Consider the following 16511-nt stretch of genomic DNA (forward strand, 5'->3'; position numbering starts at 1 on the left):
TGCAGGGGACACGGGTTCGTGCCCCAGTCCGGGAAGATCCCACATGCTGCCGGGAGAGGCCACAACAGTGAGAGGCCCGCGTAACGCCAAAAAAAAAAAAAAAACTAAATGTTTCTGGTTAAATTGAAAACTATAGAGTACCAATATCAAGTTCACTATTTCTTTTATCAAAACTGATCCCCCCAAAATAATTTTAAATAACATGAAATAATTATTCAAATTATCCCATAGGTCAGAATAAAGCATAGCTGCAGGAAAACACAAGAGAAAAGGATTTTATGAAGCTAACTATGGTAGAGAAACAAAGAAAAAGAGACTGTTTTCCAAACTTATTTATACCAAAGAAACAGAACGGTGTCATGCATCGTTCAGGGTTAGGGTGGTGCTGTCTCCAAACCACAGACAACAGCTGTCTTACCTGCTGAAATGAATTTTAGGATTTTAAGGAATAGTTTTGATGGTGGTTGGCTCTAAAGGATATAGTCTTTACACATATCAGACAAATGAGAGTAGAACCCACAACAAAGGCCCTGCAACATTCTAATGTTTGCCCTGTAACAATAGAAGCCCTATTGTTGCATGCTCCAGACCCTTAAAAGCAAACAGTACAACTAAACTATAGCTCCCGTATTTTCAAGAAACAAGCCAAAAAAAGGCCCTGCTGCCAAACCATTAGAGTTTGGCATGATAAGGAAGATCAGTGGCAATCTATTAAGCAAAGGAATACACAGGTATTAAGGTCATCAGAGTCAGAAATGGGAAACTGAGATAATTTTCACCTGGGGTGAAAATTAGATAGTACAAAAACAAGAAGTATGGTTAGAAACTCTGATGTTCTGAGTCAAGATGTCAAATATAGTTCAAGTGCACAGGAAGGGAAGAAAAGCAGGAAGAGCTAGAAAGAATGTGAGTTTAGGCAGAGAGTTAAGGAAAAGATAAAGCTAAAGGTAGTTACCAAGGGCTTTGAGTTCTGCTTTTTCTTCCACCTGATGGTGGGGCAATCCTATCTGCCCATTGCCCTAGAACAGTAGTTCTCAGTGCGGGCTCAGGACCAGCAGCTTTAGCATCAGCTAGGAACTTGCTAAAAATGCAAAGTATTAGGCCCTACCCCAGACCTACTGAATCAGAAATGGGGAGACAGCCACATGTGTTTCAACAAGCCCTCCAACTGCTTCCAAAAGCTTGAGAACCACTGTCTTCTATAAAGCCAGAAGAAGAGTAGTCACCTTCTCTCAACAGTAACTGTAACTGTGACCACTCAAAAATGCTGAATTTCACAAATGCAGTGGCTGGGCAGAAAAATCAAGCTCTCTGAAACCTAAAATATTAAATCAAATTCTGGTCTGCTTTCTTTGAGATGTCAACCACTCAGTGATCAGGAAGTTTGCACTCTTGTATCATTTAAGTCAGCCATAGACTTTCAAACTTGAAATAAATTCATACAAGGCAGCTACATCAAGACCATATTAGTTAAAACTGCCACCAAAAAAAATGCATTTAGCACTTAGATTTCTAAATCCAATCTTTTACCATTTCTCTCTTGAATTATTCGAATGGCTTGCAGCTGCATTTCAATGTTTTTCTGGACCATCATTGCTTTAAAGATAGTAAAATCTTCTGCTGCCAATACAGGTTGCAAAATGGCCTGTGAAAAGAAGTCAGGAAGTTAAACGAAGATTCAAGTTTTAAAACTATTTCCCAAACACTGAAATCATTTCTACTGCAAAAGGTGCATTAATTCAAGAATGCTGCATTGTTATTTATGACTAGATGACTCAAAAGGACAATTTTAAGATTTTATTCTAAAAGCCTTTAAAGTAGGTTCTCAAGAAGCTGACTCTCCCAACCCCTCCATCCCTACCCTCCAGGAAGCTAAGGCAGACAGTGATACATTTTCCAAATGAGCCAGTGCTGAGCAACTCGGAAAAACAACACCGGAATTGGGCTTACTTTTTTAAAGTTACCACTGCAGTATCTGGATCTGTTTTTCAGCCAAAATGATGATATCTATTTGGTTTAGCCTCTGTCAACCTGAAATTTACTCTTTGGTGATAAATCAGTAACTACAAAATAATCCTTGAATTAATAAAATTACCAAATTAAGTAAGAGTAAATGCCAAAAAAGAAAAATGAAGTCTGGAAAATAAGCATAATGTGGTAGGAGTAATGTGAGAACACAACTGTAGTAGTCCTATAGGCAGAAAGTTTCATGGAAGAAATAGAGTTACAAATTATGATGAGAAATCTTTTTCTGGATGAAACAGAAGTGTAATAAATTAAGAAAAAACAATAAAGGTATCTACCCTAGAGTACCCAAATTAACACTCTCTTAGCTACAGAGAACTATTGTTATATCGAAAAACAAACAAATTCCCAAGCTAATCAGTAAGAAGTAGCATAAAATTGAAATGCATGAAAAGCCAAAAGAAAACACTCAGATATTATTCACCTTACTCAAATCTTATTTCAAGCTTTACATGACATTCATGGAAAAGCTGACCACAGGAATCATGCAGAGGTAGCCAAGGGTGTGCTACTGTTCACCAGGTAGGCAGCAGCAATAATGTCAAAGACACACCTCAACAAATGTTCCATCAAAGAGCTCTAAACAGAGAGGAAGGAGTCCTTCCTGCAGCAACCAGCTCACATCCTAGACAAAAGCAGTACAGCAAAACAAAATAATAAAGTGTGAAAGCAGCTCTCTGTGACATTTATAAGGAGTCAACTGCAGGAAAAAAGACGGAAAGTTTCTTTTCCTTTAAATTCACATATACTGTTCAAAAGGCCCAGGGCAGGGGATGACAAATAGGTTTCATCTATGTTTAACTGAAAGTTGCAGCCCAGGGACTTCCCTGGCAGTCCACTGGTTAAGACTTCGCCTTCCACTGCAGGGGGTGCGGGATGGATCCCTGGTCTGGTAGCTAAGATCCCACATGCCTGGTGGCCAGAAAACCAAAACATAAAACAGAAGCAATATTGTAACGCATTCAATAAGACTTTAAAAGTGGTCCACATGAAAAAAATCTTAAAAACAAAACAAAACAAAAGTTGCAGCCCAGTGATCAGTATTAAAGACAACTGCAGCCAGCCTCTTAGAGTAGTTATGTCTGGTCTGCCAGGGCTCCCTTATGGGATTACACCACCACATAACATTGTTCTGGCCTTCTCAGACTTCTTATTAGTAATATCAAGTACTCTATCCTCATCAACAAACACTTGAAGGCAGTGTGTCAACTAGAGCTATCAGCAAGTCAGTGTCTGAGCTGATCCTTAAAGGTTGTAATGCAGGGCTTCTCAAACAGTGTTCTTAACCCATCTAAGAAATGCGGGAGGGCTTCCCTGGTGGCACAGTGGTTGAGAGTCCGCCTGCCAATGCAGGGGACACGGGTCCGGGAAGATCCCACATGCCGCAGAGCGGCTGGGCCCGTGAGCCATGGCTGCTGAGCCTGCGCGTCCAGAGCCTGTGCTCTGCAACGGGAGAGACCACAACAATGAGAGGCCCGCGTACTGCAAAAAAAAAAAAAAAAACCAAACCAAAAAAACCAAACAAAAAAAACCTAAACACTGACCTTACACCTTTCACAAAAAATTAACTCAAAATGGATCATAGATTTAAATGTAAAAAACAAAATCATAAAACTTCTAAAAGATAGCATAGAGAAAATCTAGATAACCTTGGTTTTTGGCAATGATTTCTTAAGATATAACACCAAAAGCACAAACAATGAAAGAAAATCAATAAATCGAACTTCATTAAAATAAAAAACTTCTGCTCTGTGAAAGACATTGTTAAGAGAATAAAGAGAAAAGTCACAAAAGAATATTTTGTGAAATATTTGCAAAATGCATATCTGATAAAGGAGATTTGTATCAAAAATATACAAAGAACACTTACAACTCAACAATTAGAAAACAAACAACTCAATTTAAAAATGGGTAGAAGAAAACAATGAGATACCACTACATATCTATTAGAATGGCTAAAATCCAAAAAACTGACAATACCAGTGTTACTGAAGACTTGGAGCAACAGGAACTCCCACTCATTGGTGGTGAAAATGCAAAATGATACAGCTACTTTAGAAGAGAGTTTGGCAGTTTCCTACAAAGCTAAAGTTAATCTTAACATATGATCCAGCAATCTTGCTCCTAGGTATTTATACAAATGAGGTGAAAATATTATGTCCATGCAAAAGCCTGAATATGAATATTTATAGTGACTTTATTCATAATTGCCAAAGACTGGAAGCCACAAAATATCCTTCAAAAGGTTACTGGATAAACAAATGGTGGTACAACCATATAATGGAATATTATTCAGCAATAAGAAGAAATGAACTATCAAACTATGAAAAAAACTTAAATTCATATTGCTTACTGAAAGAAGTCTGAAAAGGTTACATACTGTATGATGCCAATTATATAACATTCTGAAAAAAGCAAAACTAGAGAGACAGTAAAATGAACAGCAGTTGCCAGAGGTTTGGTGCAAGGATGGAAAAGATGAATATGTGGAACACAGGGGATTTTTAAGGCAGTGAAACTATTTTGTATGATACTGTAATGACGGATATATGACATTATATATTTGGCAAAATCCATGGAATTGTACAACACAAAGAGTGAACCCTAATATAAACTGTGGACTTTACTTAATAATAACATATCAGTATTGGCTCATCAACAAATACACTACACTAACTATACTTCAATTTAAAAAAAGAAAAAATATATACTACACTAATGAAAGATGTTAATAAAAAGGGACACTACATTAACTGCTCAATTTTCTGTAAACATAAATCTGCTCTAAAAAATAGTCTATTAATTTTTTAAAATCTTACTAGAAGTCCCACAGATATTGTTAATTATATTGTGTGTATTTTTAGAAAAAGAAAGTTATACCACATATGTAATCTTTTCAATGATACAAGTTATTGGGAAAAAAGGATAATTTTCCCAAATTACTATTATTAGAGGACAAATTTTGTGAAAGTGTTAATTTCTACCTTATAAAAGTCAAAGCAAAAGTGTTAATTTCTGAAAGTGTTAATTTCTACCTTATAAAAGTCAAAGCAAATCAAATAAAAAACAAAAGCAAAAAACACTGTCTCTTGCCATATAGTCATCCCTGGCTCTTGCAATACACAGAAATCAATGATGAGCTCTATCCTCACCAAAAAACAAATCACAAGCAATGAAAGAAGCATTTTTGCCTACTTCAACTGAAAAACAGCATAAAATTAGAAAATCAACTGAACACAATTGAAATAATAAGTATCTCAATATTTATATATTATTATATTTTTCTGAACTCTGTAGAAAGATATCCTAATTCATGAGCATCTTTTGCGAAGCCACACATATATGACAGGAAAACATGCTCTTAAAAAGCTTTTTGTTGGGACTTCCCTGGTGGTCCAGTGGTTAAAACTCTGTGCTTCCACTAGAGGGGGCACGGGTTCCATCCCTGGTGGGGGAGGTATGATCCTGCATGCTGCACAGAGCGGGGAAGGGAGGAAGGAAGGGAGAGAGAGAGAAAGAAAGAGAAAGAGAGAAAGAAATGGAGAAAGAGAGAGAGAGAGAGAAAAGAAAGGAAAGAAAGAGAAAGAAAGAAAGAAAGAAAGAAAGAAAGAAAGAAAGAAAGAAAGAAAGAAAGAAAGAAAGGAAGGAAGGAAGGAAGGAAGGAAGAAAGGAAGAAAGGAGGGAGGGAGGGAGGAAAAGCAAGAAAGCAAGAAAAGAAAGAGAGATGGTAGTTGTTGTTGTTGTTTAAACTAGAGGTCTTCATCTGATGCACTCTTTACTACTGCTGATTTTAATACACAAAGAGTATGCCAGGACCAGTGGTCTAGGGCTAACAATGACCAAACCAGGTGAAAAGAATTTTGCAAGTCGGCTTTAGCAGTACAATCAATGAGAGGGGAGCTGGCAGCTGTTTTAAAAAATCAACATCAAACCAAACAGACCAAAACAAAATGAAAAGTACCTCCTAAACTACTCTAGGCAAGCAATTGGTTTCTTGAATTCATTCTTAGGCACCCTATATTAGCATAATGGAATCAGCATTCTGACCTTTATTTACAAAGATTAGATTATTGCTGCAAAGCAGTAAATAGCATGCTTTGGGCTGTTTTTCTGATTAACAGTGATGGCCTTGTGCTGATTCAATCATGTTGCCTTCAGAATCCGGGGCTAAGAGTTTGCTCCAGAAGAGAATAAAGCTAACTAGTCCACATGGAGATTGAACACATGACCCTGGCCTAATTAGTACCCTGCTAATCAACCACCAAAAAAGCTACCTTTAATTAAGAGGTGCTTCCATTTATAGACCACCTTATATGTGTCAGGTATTGTGCTAAATGCTTTATGAACATTTATGAACATTTTCGCTCAAATTTCACAAAAACCTTTCAAAGTAGATACTATTCCTATTTTATAGATATAGAAACTGAGAATCAGAATGGATAAGGAAAACTGTAAAACAACTTTGCCCGTGGTAAATGAAAATAAACAAAAGATCTGGGACTCAAATCCAGGTCTGTCTGTGTCAAAAGGCTTGCCTCCTTGTACACAACAAGGCTGTACTACCAATCAACTCCAAATCAAAAGGTGTTGTATAACTGAGCAAAAGAGAAGGATGTGTTACTATTGATATGAAAACAGTATTTTAAAATTCTGAACATCTTCATTCAAAAATAATTTAAAGTTATCCTGATAATGAAAACAAAAGATGGATGTGACTACTATTACTATGAACATCTTTTTTCACAAAGTAATTCAGATTCATTCATAATAATTTAATTAAGAGGCTGACAAATATTAACCAAAGCAGAAAATATTCCTGGAAAACAAGGAAAATAAAAACAAATACCAATGCCTTAAATTTAAATACTAGTTAATAATTTTCAATAAATTCTTCAAGGCAGATGTGTAAGAAACTATAATTCAAGGCAGTCGAATTGAATTGAAAATGTAAGAGTGCTCAGTGAGGTAGAATGTGTGCTAGTCTGACTAGAGGGATCAGGAAAGTTGCATTTCAGCACACCCCGATGATGAGATGTATTTCTCTGGCTAAGGAAAGGATGGAGGGAGGAGGAGGTGGGAGCTGAACATTCCAGGTTAAGGGACTACCATGAGCAAAGCCAGGCACATGGATGCTTACAAGAGCAAGTGGCCAGAACTACTAGAGTATGTAATGTGTTGGAGAACGACAGCAGGAGAAGGTTGAAAATAATAATTTCAGGTCACATCATAGACAATCCTCACTAAACTATAAGGAATTATAGTTTATTTGGTAAACTATATTTGGTAGTAACATACCCCTATACTCAATCTCTGAGCAAGGGCTCTCACTTGGAGTGCCTGGGCTGGTATCCTGGCTTTGTTACTTGGCTGTGGACTTTGCACTAGTTCCTTAATATATCTGTGCATTAGTTTTCTCATTACTAAACGGAAGTAAAACAGTACCAATTTCTTAAGGATTGTCAGGAAGATTCAATGAGATAATACATGCCAATTGCTTAAAACAGCAGCTAGGGACTTCCCTGGTGGTGCAGTGGTTAAGAATCCGCCTGCCAATGCAGGGTACATGGGTTGGATCCCTGGTCTGGGAAGATCCTACATGCCGCAGGGCAGCTAAGCCCGCATGTCACAACTACTGAGCCTGTGCTCTAGAGTCTGCGAGCCACAACTACTGAGCCTGCATGCCACAACTACTGAAGCCTGCGCGCCTAGAGCCCATGCTCCACAACAAGAGAAGCCATCACAATGAGAAGCCCACACACCACAACGAAGAGCAGCCCCCGCTCACCGCAACTAGAGAAAGCCCACACGCAGCAACGAAGACCCAATGCAGCCAAGAATAAATAAATAAAGACCTTGGTGAAAATGAAAAATGTTTAAAAAAAAAAAAAGCAGCTAGCATGAGCCGTCAGTAAATATTAGTTATAAATACACATAAGACCTACTTCAATCCAGCACTGCAGAACTAATGGGACAATAAAATTAGTTCTAAGAGAAGGAAGCCCAGGAACTGTGCGCTATGTATCTGCTAAGATTAGAAACCGGGCAACTGCAAAATTGTCCGAGATCTATATGAATAAAACAGTAGTTTGCATAAAGCCTGTGATCTAGTATAGTACTGAGTTCAGAAAGTTCCTTTTTAATAGCATCAGTTCATTATGTCTCAAATGATCATTTCTCAAGGTTGTTATAAAAAAGGACCCATATGTGATAAATTGGCTTTTCACTCTTACAATGTCTAGAATATTATACTTTGACAATCAAACATAGCAAATTTAAGTGACATCTGAGCATTTTTGTTAAAAGTATATATTAGCAGAATAAAAAAAAAAAAACCTGTGATGTATGGGTCTTTGCAAGAGGAGAAGTGCATGCTTCTTGAAATTGATCTTCATTAATTCCAATTTCTTTAAGGTAACTTTCTAACAGCTTTTCAACCTAAAAATAGAAAGTTTAATTTTTTTTTTTGTAATTTACATAGAAAAATTCCAAATTTTACATTGAGTTTAGAAAACTATAATCAAATGCTTGTTTGCAATTATTAATCTACATAAAATTATATTATATGGCAGTGACAATGTCTTTCACCGAAAAAACAAACAAAAACTGAAAATTTTTGCAGAGAATCAAATAAAATTTTATTTACTCTCCCAGAAATCACTGAAGTCACAATTATGAAGTTTGATGTGGTATAACTCTTCTGCTACCCAGAGGCATTCCTTAAAATCTCAAGACAACATGGCTAAATTAATAATTAACACTCCCCTGGATGTATCAGCAGAAAAATAAGAATAAAATTTAAATACCAGATGCAAGATCCCTTAAAATAGTTGTCCTAAATCTATTTCTTACATTCTACAGTCATAAGGATTAATTGAGATGCACAGAGAACGCTTGGAGTCTAATGCAACTGGTAGTACTATTAGGGTAGATTGGAATTTTTTAATTAAAGAATTTTAATGGAAAAATCCATTTTTAAAATTCAGAACATCTTGAATTAATATTATTCTAATTACATTTAAAATCAGGTAAAAAAATACTCACTAGTTCTTTGTACTCCTGATGAATCTCCGTATAGGTCAATTTGCTTTCTTCTTCATCATCAAAAACTAAATTTAAAAGAAAAATATTGCATAGTGTAAAATAACAAGTCATTTCATTAATGCAAATATCAAAGTCCACTCTAGTTGTCTTACAAATAGAACTCTCAGCCTTATAAACCAGCTCTTCTGCTTTAAATTCTTGGGATTAAAAAATGTGTGTGTGTGTGTGTGTGTGTGTGTATAGTGTTAGTTGTAAACAAGTTTTTTTCCTACTTAAAATCTACTTCATATGGAAGATGAACACTAATTTGCTACTTTTCAATCAATAATATAAGGCAACAATTTCTTTATAAACTTTAAATGGAACATTATTGTTGATAGTTTTTAAATAATTCCTTTTACAACAGGTTCCAGATTATTTTATCATACTGGAACTTTGCTGATCCAAGTTTTACTGAAAGTTACTCGGCCTTCTTTATTACACATAAATCAATAATGAAATAAAAATAAATAAAAACAAATGTTTACTGAATGATCATATGTGTGAAACAATGTAGATTAGAAAGATATATATTCCCTCAAGAAGCTACAATGTGATTAAGGAAAGAAGACAAACTCATGAATTGTAAGCAATAAACCCCCTTTTTATAATATTCCCCCCAAATGATCTTTCTAAAATGCAAAACTAACTTCTGTAATTTTCTATTTAAAACTCTTCAATTACTGCTCTTTGCCTAGAGAATAAATCCAAAATACTTAGAAGACCAGACAAAACCCTCCAAGACTGGATCCCAAATCTCAACTCCCACCACTCCAAAACCCAAACTTTGCACTCTTAACAATACACAATTACTTGGAATACTGACAAATGTAACACAAAAAGACAAAAAAACCCATGCCTTTGCTCAAGCCCTTAGATCTCCTTGCCTTTACCCGGCCCCCCTTCTCCCAACCATTCTCCAAAATATTGCAAGTGGCACATTTTCCATGATCTGCTACCTACTCCCAACTCCTAGGCTAGTTAGAGTACTTCCTCTGAACTCTTAAAATACACAGCACCATGTGCCTACCCTTATTATAACACCTGCCAATTTACATTTAAATTCCATTTACCTGCCAAATTGCAAACTTCTCAAGCACAAGGATTTGTTTTATTCATCTTTCTATCCTCAGCTTCTGGCTGAACGACACTCAATACATTTTGAAATAAAGGCTGATATTACAGAGTAGTACAAAACTAATTTTTAAATTATCTGAGGTGATGAATAGCACGTTGACAACCCAAAGTCAGTGAAATATAAACATTATTATTTCAAGTGTCACTGGGATGTTACTTCCATTTCTCCTGGCATCTGCTCTATATAACACTGGGCATACATGCAATGTAGCAGCTACTAAAGCTGTTTTCAGTTAATTTTGAAGCCAAATTACTACATTACATGTTTATAAGGCTGAGGATTACTGTTTCCCTGTAAAATTACGCAATCAGGTGTGTTACAACTGAGATGCAGCCACTTTTGACATCTGGGGATAAAAGGAACAATGCTTTATTTTTTTTTTTTTCCATTTCAGCATTTAGTTTCATTCAGTAGGGTAAATGGAATCAAAAGGTGACATAATTTCCTTTTTCTCCTAAAGGAGGTCAGAATACCACCACATGCTTCATCAGTCTCATAATAGCATTTTAAATTCTTAAAAAGAGCAGAAATAAAAGTTATTTTGGGGCTTCCCTGGTGGCGCAGTGGTTGAGAGTTCGCCTGCCGATGCAGGGAACACGGGTTCATGCCCCGGTCCGGGAAGAGCCCACATGCTGGGAAGCGGCTGGGCCCGTGAGCCATGGCCGCTGAGCCTGCGCGTCCGGAGCCTGTGCTCCGCAACGGGAGAGGCCACAACAGTGAGAGGCCCGCGTACCAAAAAAAGAAAAAAAAAAAAAAAAAAAAAAAAAAAAAAAGTTATTTTGAACTTATTTTAAAAATTACCTGTAAGAACAATACTTAATAAATACTATTTGAATTTTGCTCATGGCAATGAGAATGTAATGAAAAGATTCAGTGGTCAAAGTAAATTTCCTCTTTACCGGCTTCATGGAATCTTAGGGCTGAAAGGACTCTTAAAAGATCATCCAGGATAACCAACCATTTGATAGTTGAATTCCGCTCTATAATAACTCCATTAAGTTGTTGTCAGATTCATTCAAACACTGCTAGTGGCTGGGGAACTCATTACCTCCTGAGGCAGGCTAATTTATCTGGGATACTCTCTGTTATGAAGCACTTCCTTCACAGAAATTTGTTCCCCTCTAGCTTGTACCCACTGACCCTAGCTCTATCTCACTGAAGCTTACAAAAACAAGTCTAATCCCTCCAACATCAGACAGATGTTCAAACGATTAATGGATATGACTACCCTTAAAGTCTTGGCCGGCTAAACAACTGCAACAACAGCCTGGAATTATTCATATGACATCGTTTGTGGTTCCTTTTCCATGAATAGGCTCCAATTTGTCTCTAAGAACTGAATGCAGGACTCCAAAGCATGAACTGATCAGAACCTGGAGGTATCCTTTCCTCACAGGAAATGTTATGACACGGTTACATAACTCATTTGTTGTAAGATACCCTCCATTTTTGGTATAACCGAGAGTCAGAGAACTCAAAAAAGGGAATACAGGCCACCGAGATCACCGGCTCTGGGCCTGCTGGAGTAATCACACACCCCTCGCCCACCCACTTTTCGGTCAACTGTTGGGATCAGAAGGAACTCAGAAGCAAACTGACGTCTCCCCTCCCAAGTCACTGGGGAAGTTGTTGAAGAAACCCACACAAACAGTGCACCTGCCCAAGGCAGAAAGGTGCAGGATGAGGTGAGAAACCCAACATAGGATTAAAGTCTGATGTTTTTCGGATGTGTGCTTGGGCCCAGGGGGAAAGGTATCTCGGTCCTCGTTTTCATTTCCGTGAAGGAAAGGACCGGCGCAGTGACAGCAACACATCCTAAAAACCAGCTCTAAACCTGGCAGACAGGAGTGGAGACCGGGGAGATGAAAGGCAGTTTGTGGAGAGGCTGTTGGTGTGAGAGAGGTGAGAAAGGATTGACGATTCGGGATCTGAATTTTACCTTCACATTTCTGCTCCACAAAGTCCAAGATGGGAATGGACCAGTCCGGGCCCCTCAGAAACCCCGCGATGCTCTCCACTACCCATTCCACCTCGTCCTCTTCTTCCGCAGCCATTCCGCCCCCGAGGGCCGCCGCGGAAGCCTAGGCCAGACCCCCGGAGCCTGGAAGGCCTTTCGGCCGCAGGGAACCGAGAGGAAATGGGAAGACAAGTTGCCCCCGCAGTCTCGCAGTCACCTGGATGAAAGCTACAAACCAGTTAACGTAAAACGGTCGCTATGGCAACCCGCGTAGCCGCCCCTAGAAGCCGCCCGGAAGTGAAGCCAGCTTCCGCGGAGCTAGCGCGTCCTAGAGAGAGGTATTTGAAGAACTCTTCCGATTGGCTGGAAAGGAACAGTACTGAGTCGAAAGGTAGCCTTCCGCCCATTGGCCCGGAGCTGCTGGGGCAGAGAGGAGGAGTGTAGCCATTGGCTGGAAGTCCCGGAAAGAATCTCAGCATTCCCTCTAGATAAATGCGTGAGACCAAGGCTTAGAAATGGCGCTGGGAAGGCGAGCCTCACCTGGACTGTGACTGAAAATTTTAAAGGCTTCAGTACACGGTTGTATCCCCCACCACTCAGTCCCGAACATTTTCAGACCCGCTGGCCCAGAAACGTTTGCAATTAAAAGGTTGTTTGAAAATACAAACCTGAGCAAAGTAGCTCTGTAAGACTTGCTGATTCGCTCTGCTGTCAGTTTGCATCCTGTAGCTGAAGGCGGGTCTTTAAACTTTCCTGCGCAGATAGAAATAACTAGAATTGACCTTTTCAAGACCAAAATCAAAGTAAATGTTCCTTTAAATAAATGTCTAGGTAACCAACCCTTTTGTTAAGTTACACCAACTCTACTTTTAGATTGGGGTCATTTGTGGAATGGGTCTTCAAAGGTCATTGTCAGGGTACTTGGCATCCCAAAGTATTTTCAAACAACCTTATATGTATTTACATAAATGGGGTCATATTGTATGTACAGTTATGAAACTGTTCTCTTAATATTTGGTCATCTTTTCATATAAACATAAAACTATCATTTCTGTATAGCTACATGGTATTCAATAAACTACCGTTTCGTTATTTTTATTTCTTGTATATACACACAGTATCTTACTTGGATGCATAGATGTCATTAGTGTGCAGGGTTTTTTTTCCCTCCGTGGTGTGGATATACCATGCCATTTTTCCCTTCTACAAACTGCTAAAATGAACATCTGTGTGTCTCTAAGAACTGTTGGTTTATTGACTATTCCAAAGGATAGATTCTACCAGATTTGCTAAATGAAAGACTATATATATTTTGATTTGTGTGACCAATTCTCAATAGCTAGGTTAAATTACTTCGATTTCTCAAATTTATAAACAATTCTGTAATGAACATACTTGCACATGTTTTTCAACTCTAGTCTCATTATTTACTTTGAATAAATTCCCAAAGGAAAGATTACCGAACCTATTTTTAAAAGCCTTTTTGAAAAATATCTATACCAATCCACTAGGTTAAAGATGATACATAGTTTTAATTTGCATTTTAAAATTTGAATTTGAGCTTTATTTCATATTGATTAACCTTTGTGTTTCTTTCTATGTTACTTTTTCATACCTTTTGACCATTTCTTCTTGGGATTTATTTTTCTTATTGATTTGAAAGAGGTTTTTATACATTAGTATAAGAATTTTAACTTTGTCATATGTTGCAGTGACATGTTTGTAATTTGTCTTTTAGTTCACTGTGTCTTTTGCCATATAGAAGTTTTACATTTTTTATGTAAATGATAGCCAATAAGTTATCTTCCTTAGTGGATAGCCATGCTCCAGGTACCACTTACTGGAAATGGGTGTGGTAAGTGTGGGGGGTTTTGAGTTACTGAGAAGAGGTAAAAGGAGAGAAGGACATCATCATTTTGGAGCTAAAATATTGTGACACCAGAAGGGGATTACTGTGGCTTCTTGTTCTCCTTTTCTGTCTTCTAAACCAGCTTAAAAGAGAAATACTCCTTTTCTGCCAGTTTCCTTTCTTCATAAAGAAGTTACTTGTCAGGTTTCTAATGAGCGTGAAGGCCACAAAGTGCTATCCAACTGCACTCAGCATTACCTGGCCTTAGGGTCTTTATCTTTAGTCTCTTGGGAGTGCTTTCCAATTCCACTGGAAGCAGATAATAACTGGAATGCACAAGCTCTTCTTTGGTTTATTTTCTCAGCGTTATTCTTCAATGTGGCCAATGTGAATTCCCTCAGGCCTGCAAGTTTTCTCATTTATTTCAAAACATTGAATTATTTCAATTTTCTCCTCAAATGTAAGGATTTTCTTTTTATTCAGTACTTGGGACCTTTATAAGAAGGATGCTTATACAGATTTAATATAATATATTCAATATGCTTATCATGAAATAAACACAAACTCAAAAGAACAGTGCACACACTCTTAGGGCAATGCATGTGGGGTGCTCTGGAGGAGGAATAAGAAAACAAGGTGGGTGTGCGTTGTGCATTTTACCATATAGCACTTTGTTCAGCCAGGTAGTGTTTTTCATGTTTTGCAGTGCTACAAAGCATGGTCCTCTCTTGAAAAATCACAACTTCTCGTTTTGACCACTTTATCTGCTATGTATGAACAAATTTTCACATTGAAGTTGTTTGTTGTAACAGAAAAGACTGAAATAGATAACATACATACCCATGTAAGCATACACACACACACACACATCTACAGTACTTTTACCATGGTGTTGATAAGAGGTTAATTAGAGAACACATAAAAATTACTTGGGACCATGCTTGGTAAGTTAGTAAATGCTCAATACATGTTAGCTATTATTATATGTAATTTAGATTCTTTTTTAACAGCTTGCATTCTCTTTATGTTGTCTCTCTTCACTGACAAGTCAGTTACGTTTTACTGCATTCCTACTGAAATCTCTTGCTTCTCCCCATCCCTGTATGGGAACTGGATCTCTGCCTTACTAAAGGGTTATAAAGTTCAGTCTTAACAAGATAATTACATTCCTCCAGATTTTTCAGGGACCACGTGAATAGCAACTACTTACATGTGTGTAGTAGTTCATAGTTTACAAAGAAATTTACATGTTTGACTCAGGACAACCTTAAGAGCTAAGTAAAGATGGTATTAAGATTTCCCCCATCTTACGGATGATGTGTACTAGTTTGCTAGGACGGCTGTAGCAAAGTACCACAGACTGGGTGGCTTTGTCAAAGGCTAAGAAATAGTCAAAGTAAAACCAGTGAATCACCAAAGTAGTAATTAGTTAAAGTTCATTGTGCACACATCAAAAAGACAGTTTGCAGACCAGGAGCTCTTAAACCAAAACATGGAATGAGGCTCAGGGGTATATTATTATAAAGCAGCTTATGTAATGAGAAAGCAGTGACCATTTATTCTTTACAGTGATTGGTTATAATATTAGAATTTTCTTAAACGATAGGGAATTTGTCAGTGATTACCTGATATCAACCTTGGGGAACAGTTCAAGTTTCACTTATGATTTCCAGAGGCATAAACAAGAAATGACCCAGGTCAAGTAGGTCTCATACAACAAACTAAATTAAGCCTTGTTTGTATGACTAAACTCTTTTTATTGGCTAAGGGAATTTTCAAAGCCAGTCTCCCTTTGTTTCTGATTTTAATAGCTTGAGCAACAGAATTTTATTTTCTCATAGTTCTGGAGACTAGAAGGCTGACTTCAAGGTGTCAGGAGGTTTGGTTTCTTCTAAGGCCTCTCTTCCTGGCGTCTAGATGCTGCCTTCTCACTGTGTTCACCTGGTCTTCCCTCTTTACCTGTCTGTGTCCAAATTTCCTCCTCTTATAAGGACATCAGTTGAAGGGGATCAGAATGTGACACCCTAAAATATGCCACTTCGGCATATTGGTTATTTTGAGCTGAAGGCAGCTGAGAAACAGCAGATGCAGAAATAGCTCTCTGCTCTCCTCCATCTGCATAAAACAGGGCATAAATTTCCCATGAGAAACCTACTTACTTTCCCTGTACCAGGCAGAGGCGAGGAGAACACGGAGACGAGGAGTCAATTCTGGGATGAGTCTGCATAAATAGACTCTACTAAAATAACCCTTGTCTTCCATTCAAAGATATCTTAACCACTCCTTCCCCATGTATTTACAAGTCACTTCCGCACAATTTGTCAGCCCTAGAAGCCCAAGTCCTCTTTCCTTTGTCTAGTCACTTCTCCACAGTTTATCACCCTTTGTTAAAATGGTACATAAGCCCACAAGTCTCTCTGCTCTTTGACTTTTTTCACTTCTTTTTGGTGAAGCCCCAATGC

At 37.8% G+C, this 16511-nt stretch overlaps 1 protein-coding gene across 1 annotated transcript in view; it reads right to left on the reverse strand.

The window, feature by feature from the left end:
• Window positions 1–12466, reverse strand: part of CFAP36 (cilia and flagella associated protein 36) — a 30190-nt gene extending 17724 nt beyond the window's left edge. The window contains exons 1-4 of the mRNA XM_024752930.1: window positions 12183–12466; window positions 9067–9131; window positions 8359–8460; window positions 1531–1645 (exon numbers count right to left, since the gene is read on the reverse strand). Coding sequence (XP_024608698.1) covers window positions 1531–1645; window positions 8359–8460; window positions 9067–9131; window positions 12183–12297 — 397 coding nt within the window. The 5' untranslated portion in view covers window positions 12298–12466. The remainder of the gene's footprint in view (window positions 1–1530; window positions 1646–8358; window positions 8461–9066; window positions 9132–12182) is intronic.
• Between the last annotated feature and the right edge of the window lie 4045 nt (window positions 12467–16511).

Source organism: Neophocaena asiaeorientalis, unplaced genomic scaffold (genome assembly GCF_003031525.2).
Source record: "Neophocaena asiaeorientalis asiaeorientalis breed wild unplaced genomic scaffold, Neophocaena_asiaeorientalis_V1.1 scaffold100, whole genome shotgun sequence".
In the NCBI taxonomy this organism is placed as follows: Eukaryota; Metazoa; Chordata; class Mammalia; order Artiodactyla; family Phocoenidae; genus Neophocaena; species Neophocaena asiaeorientalis.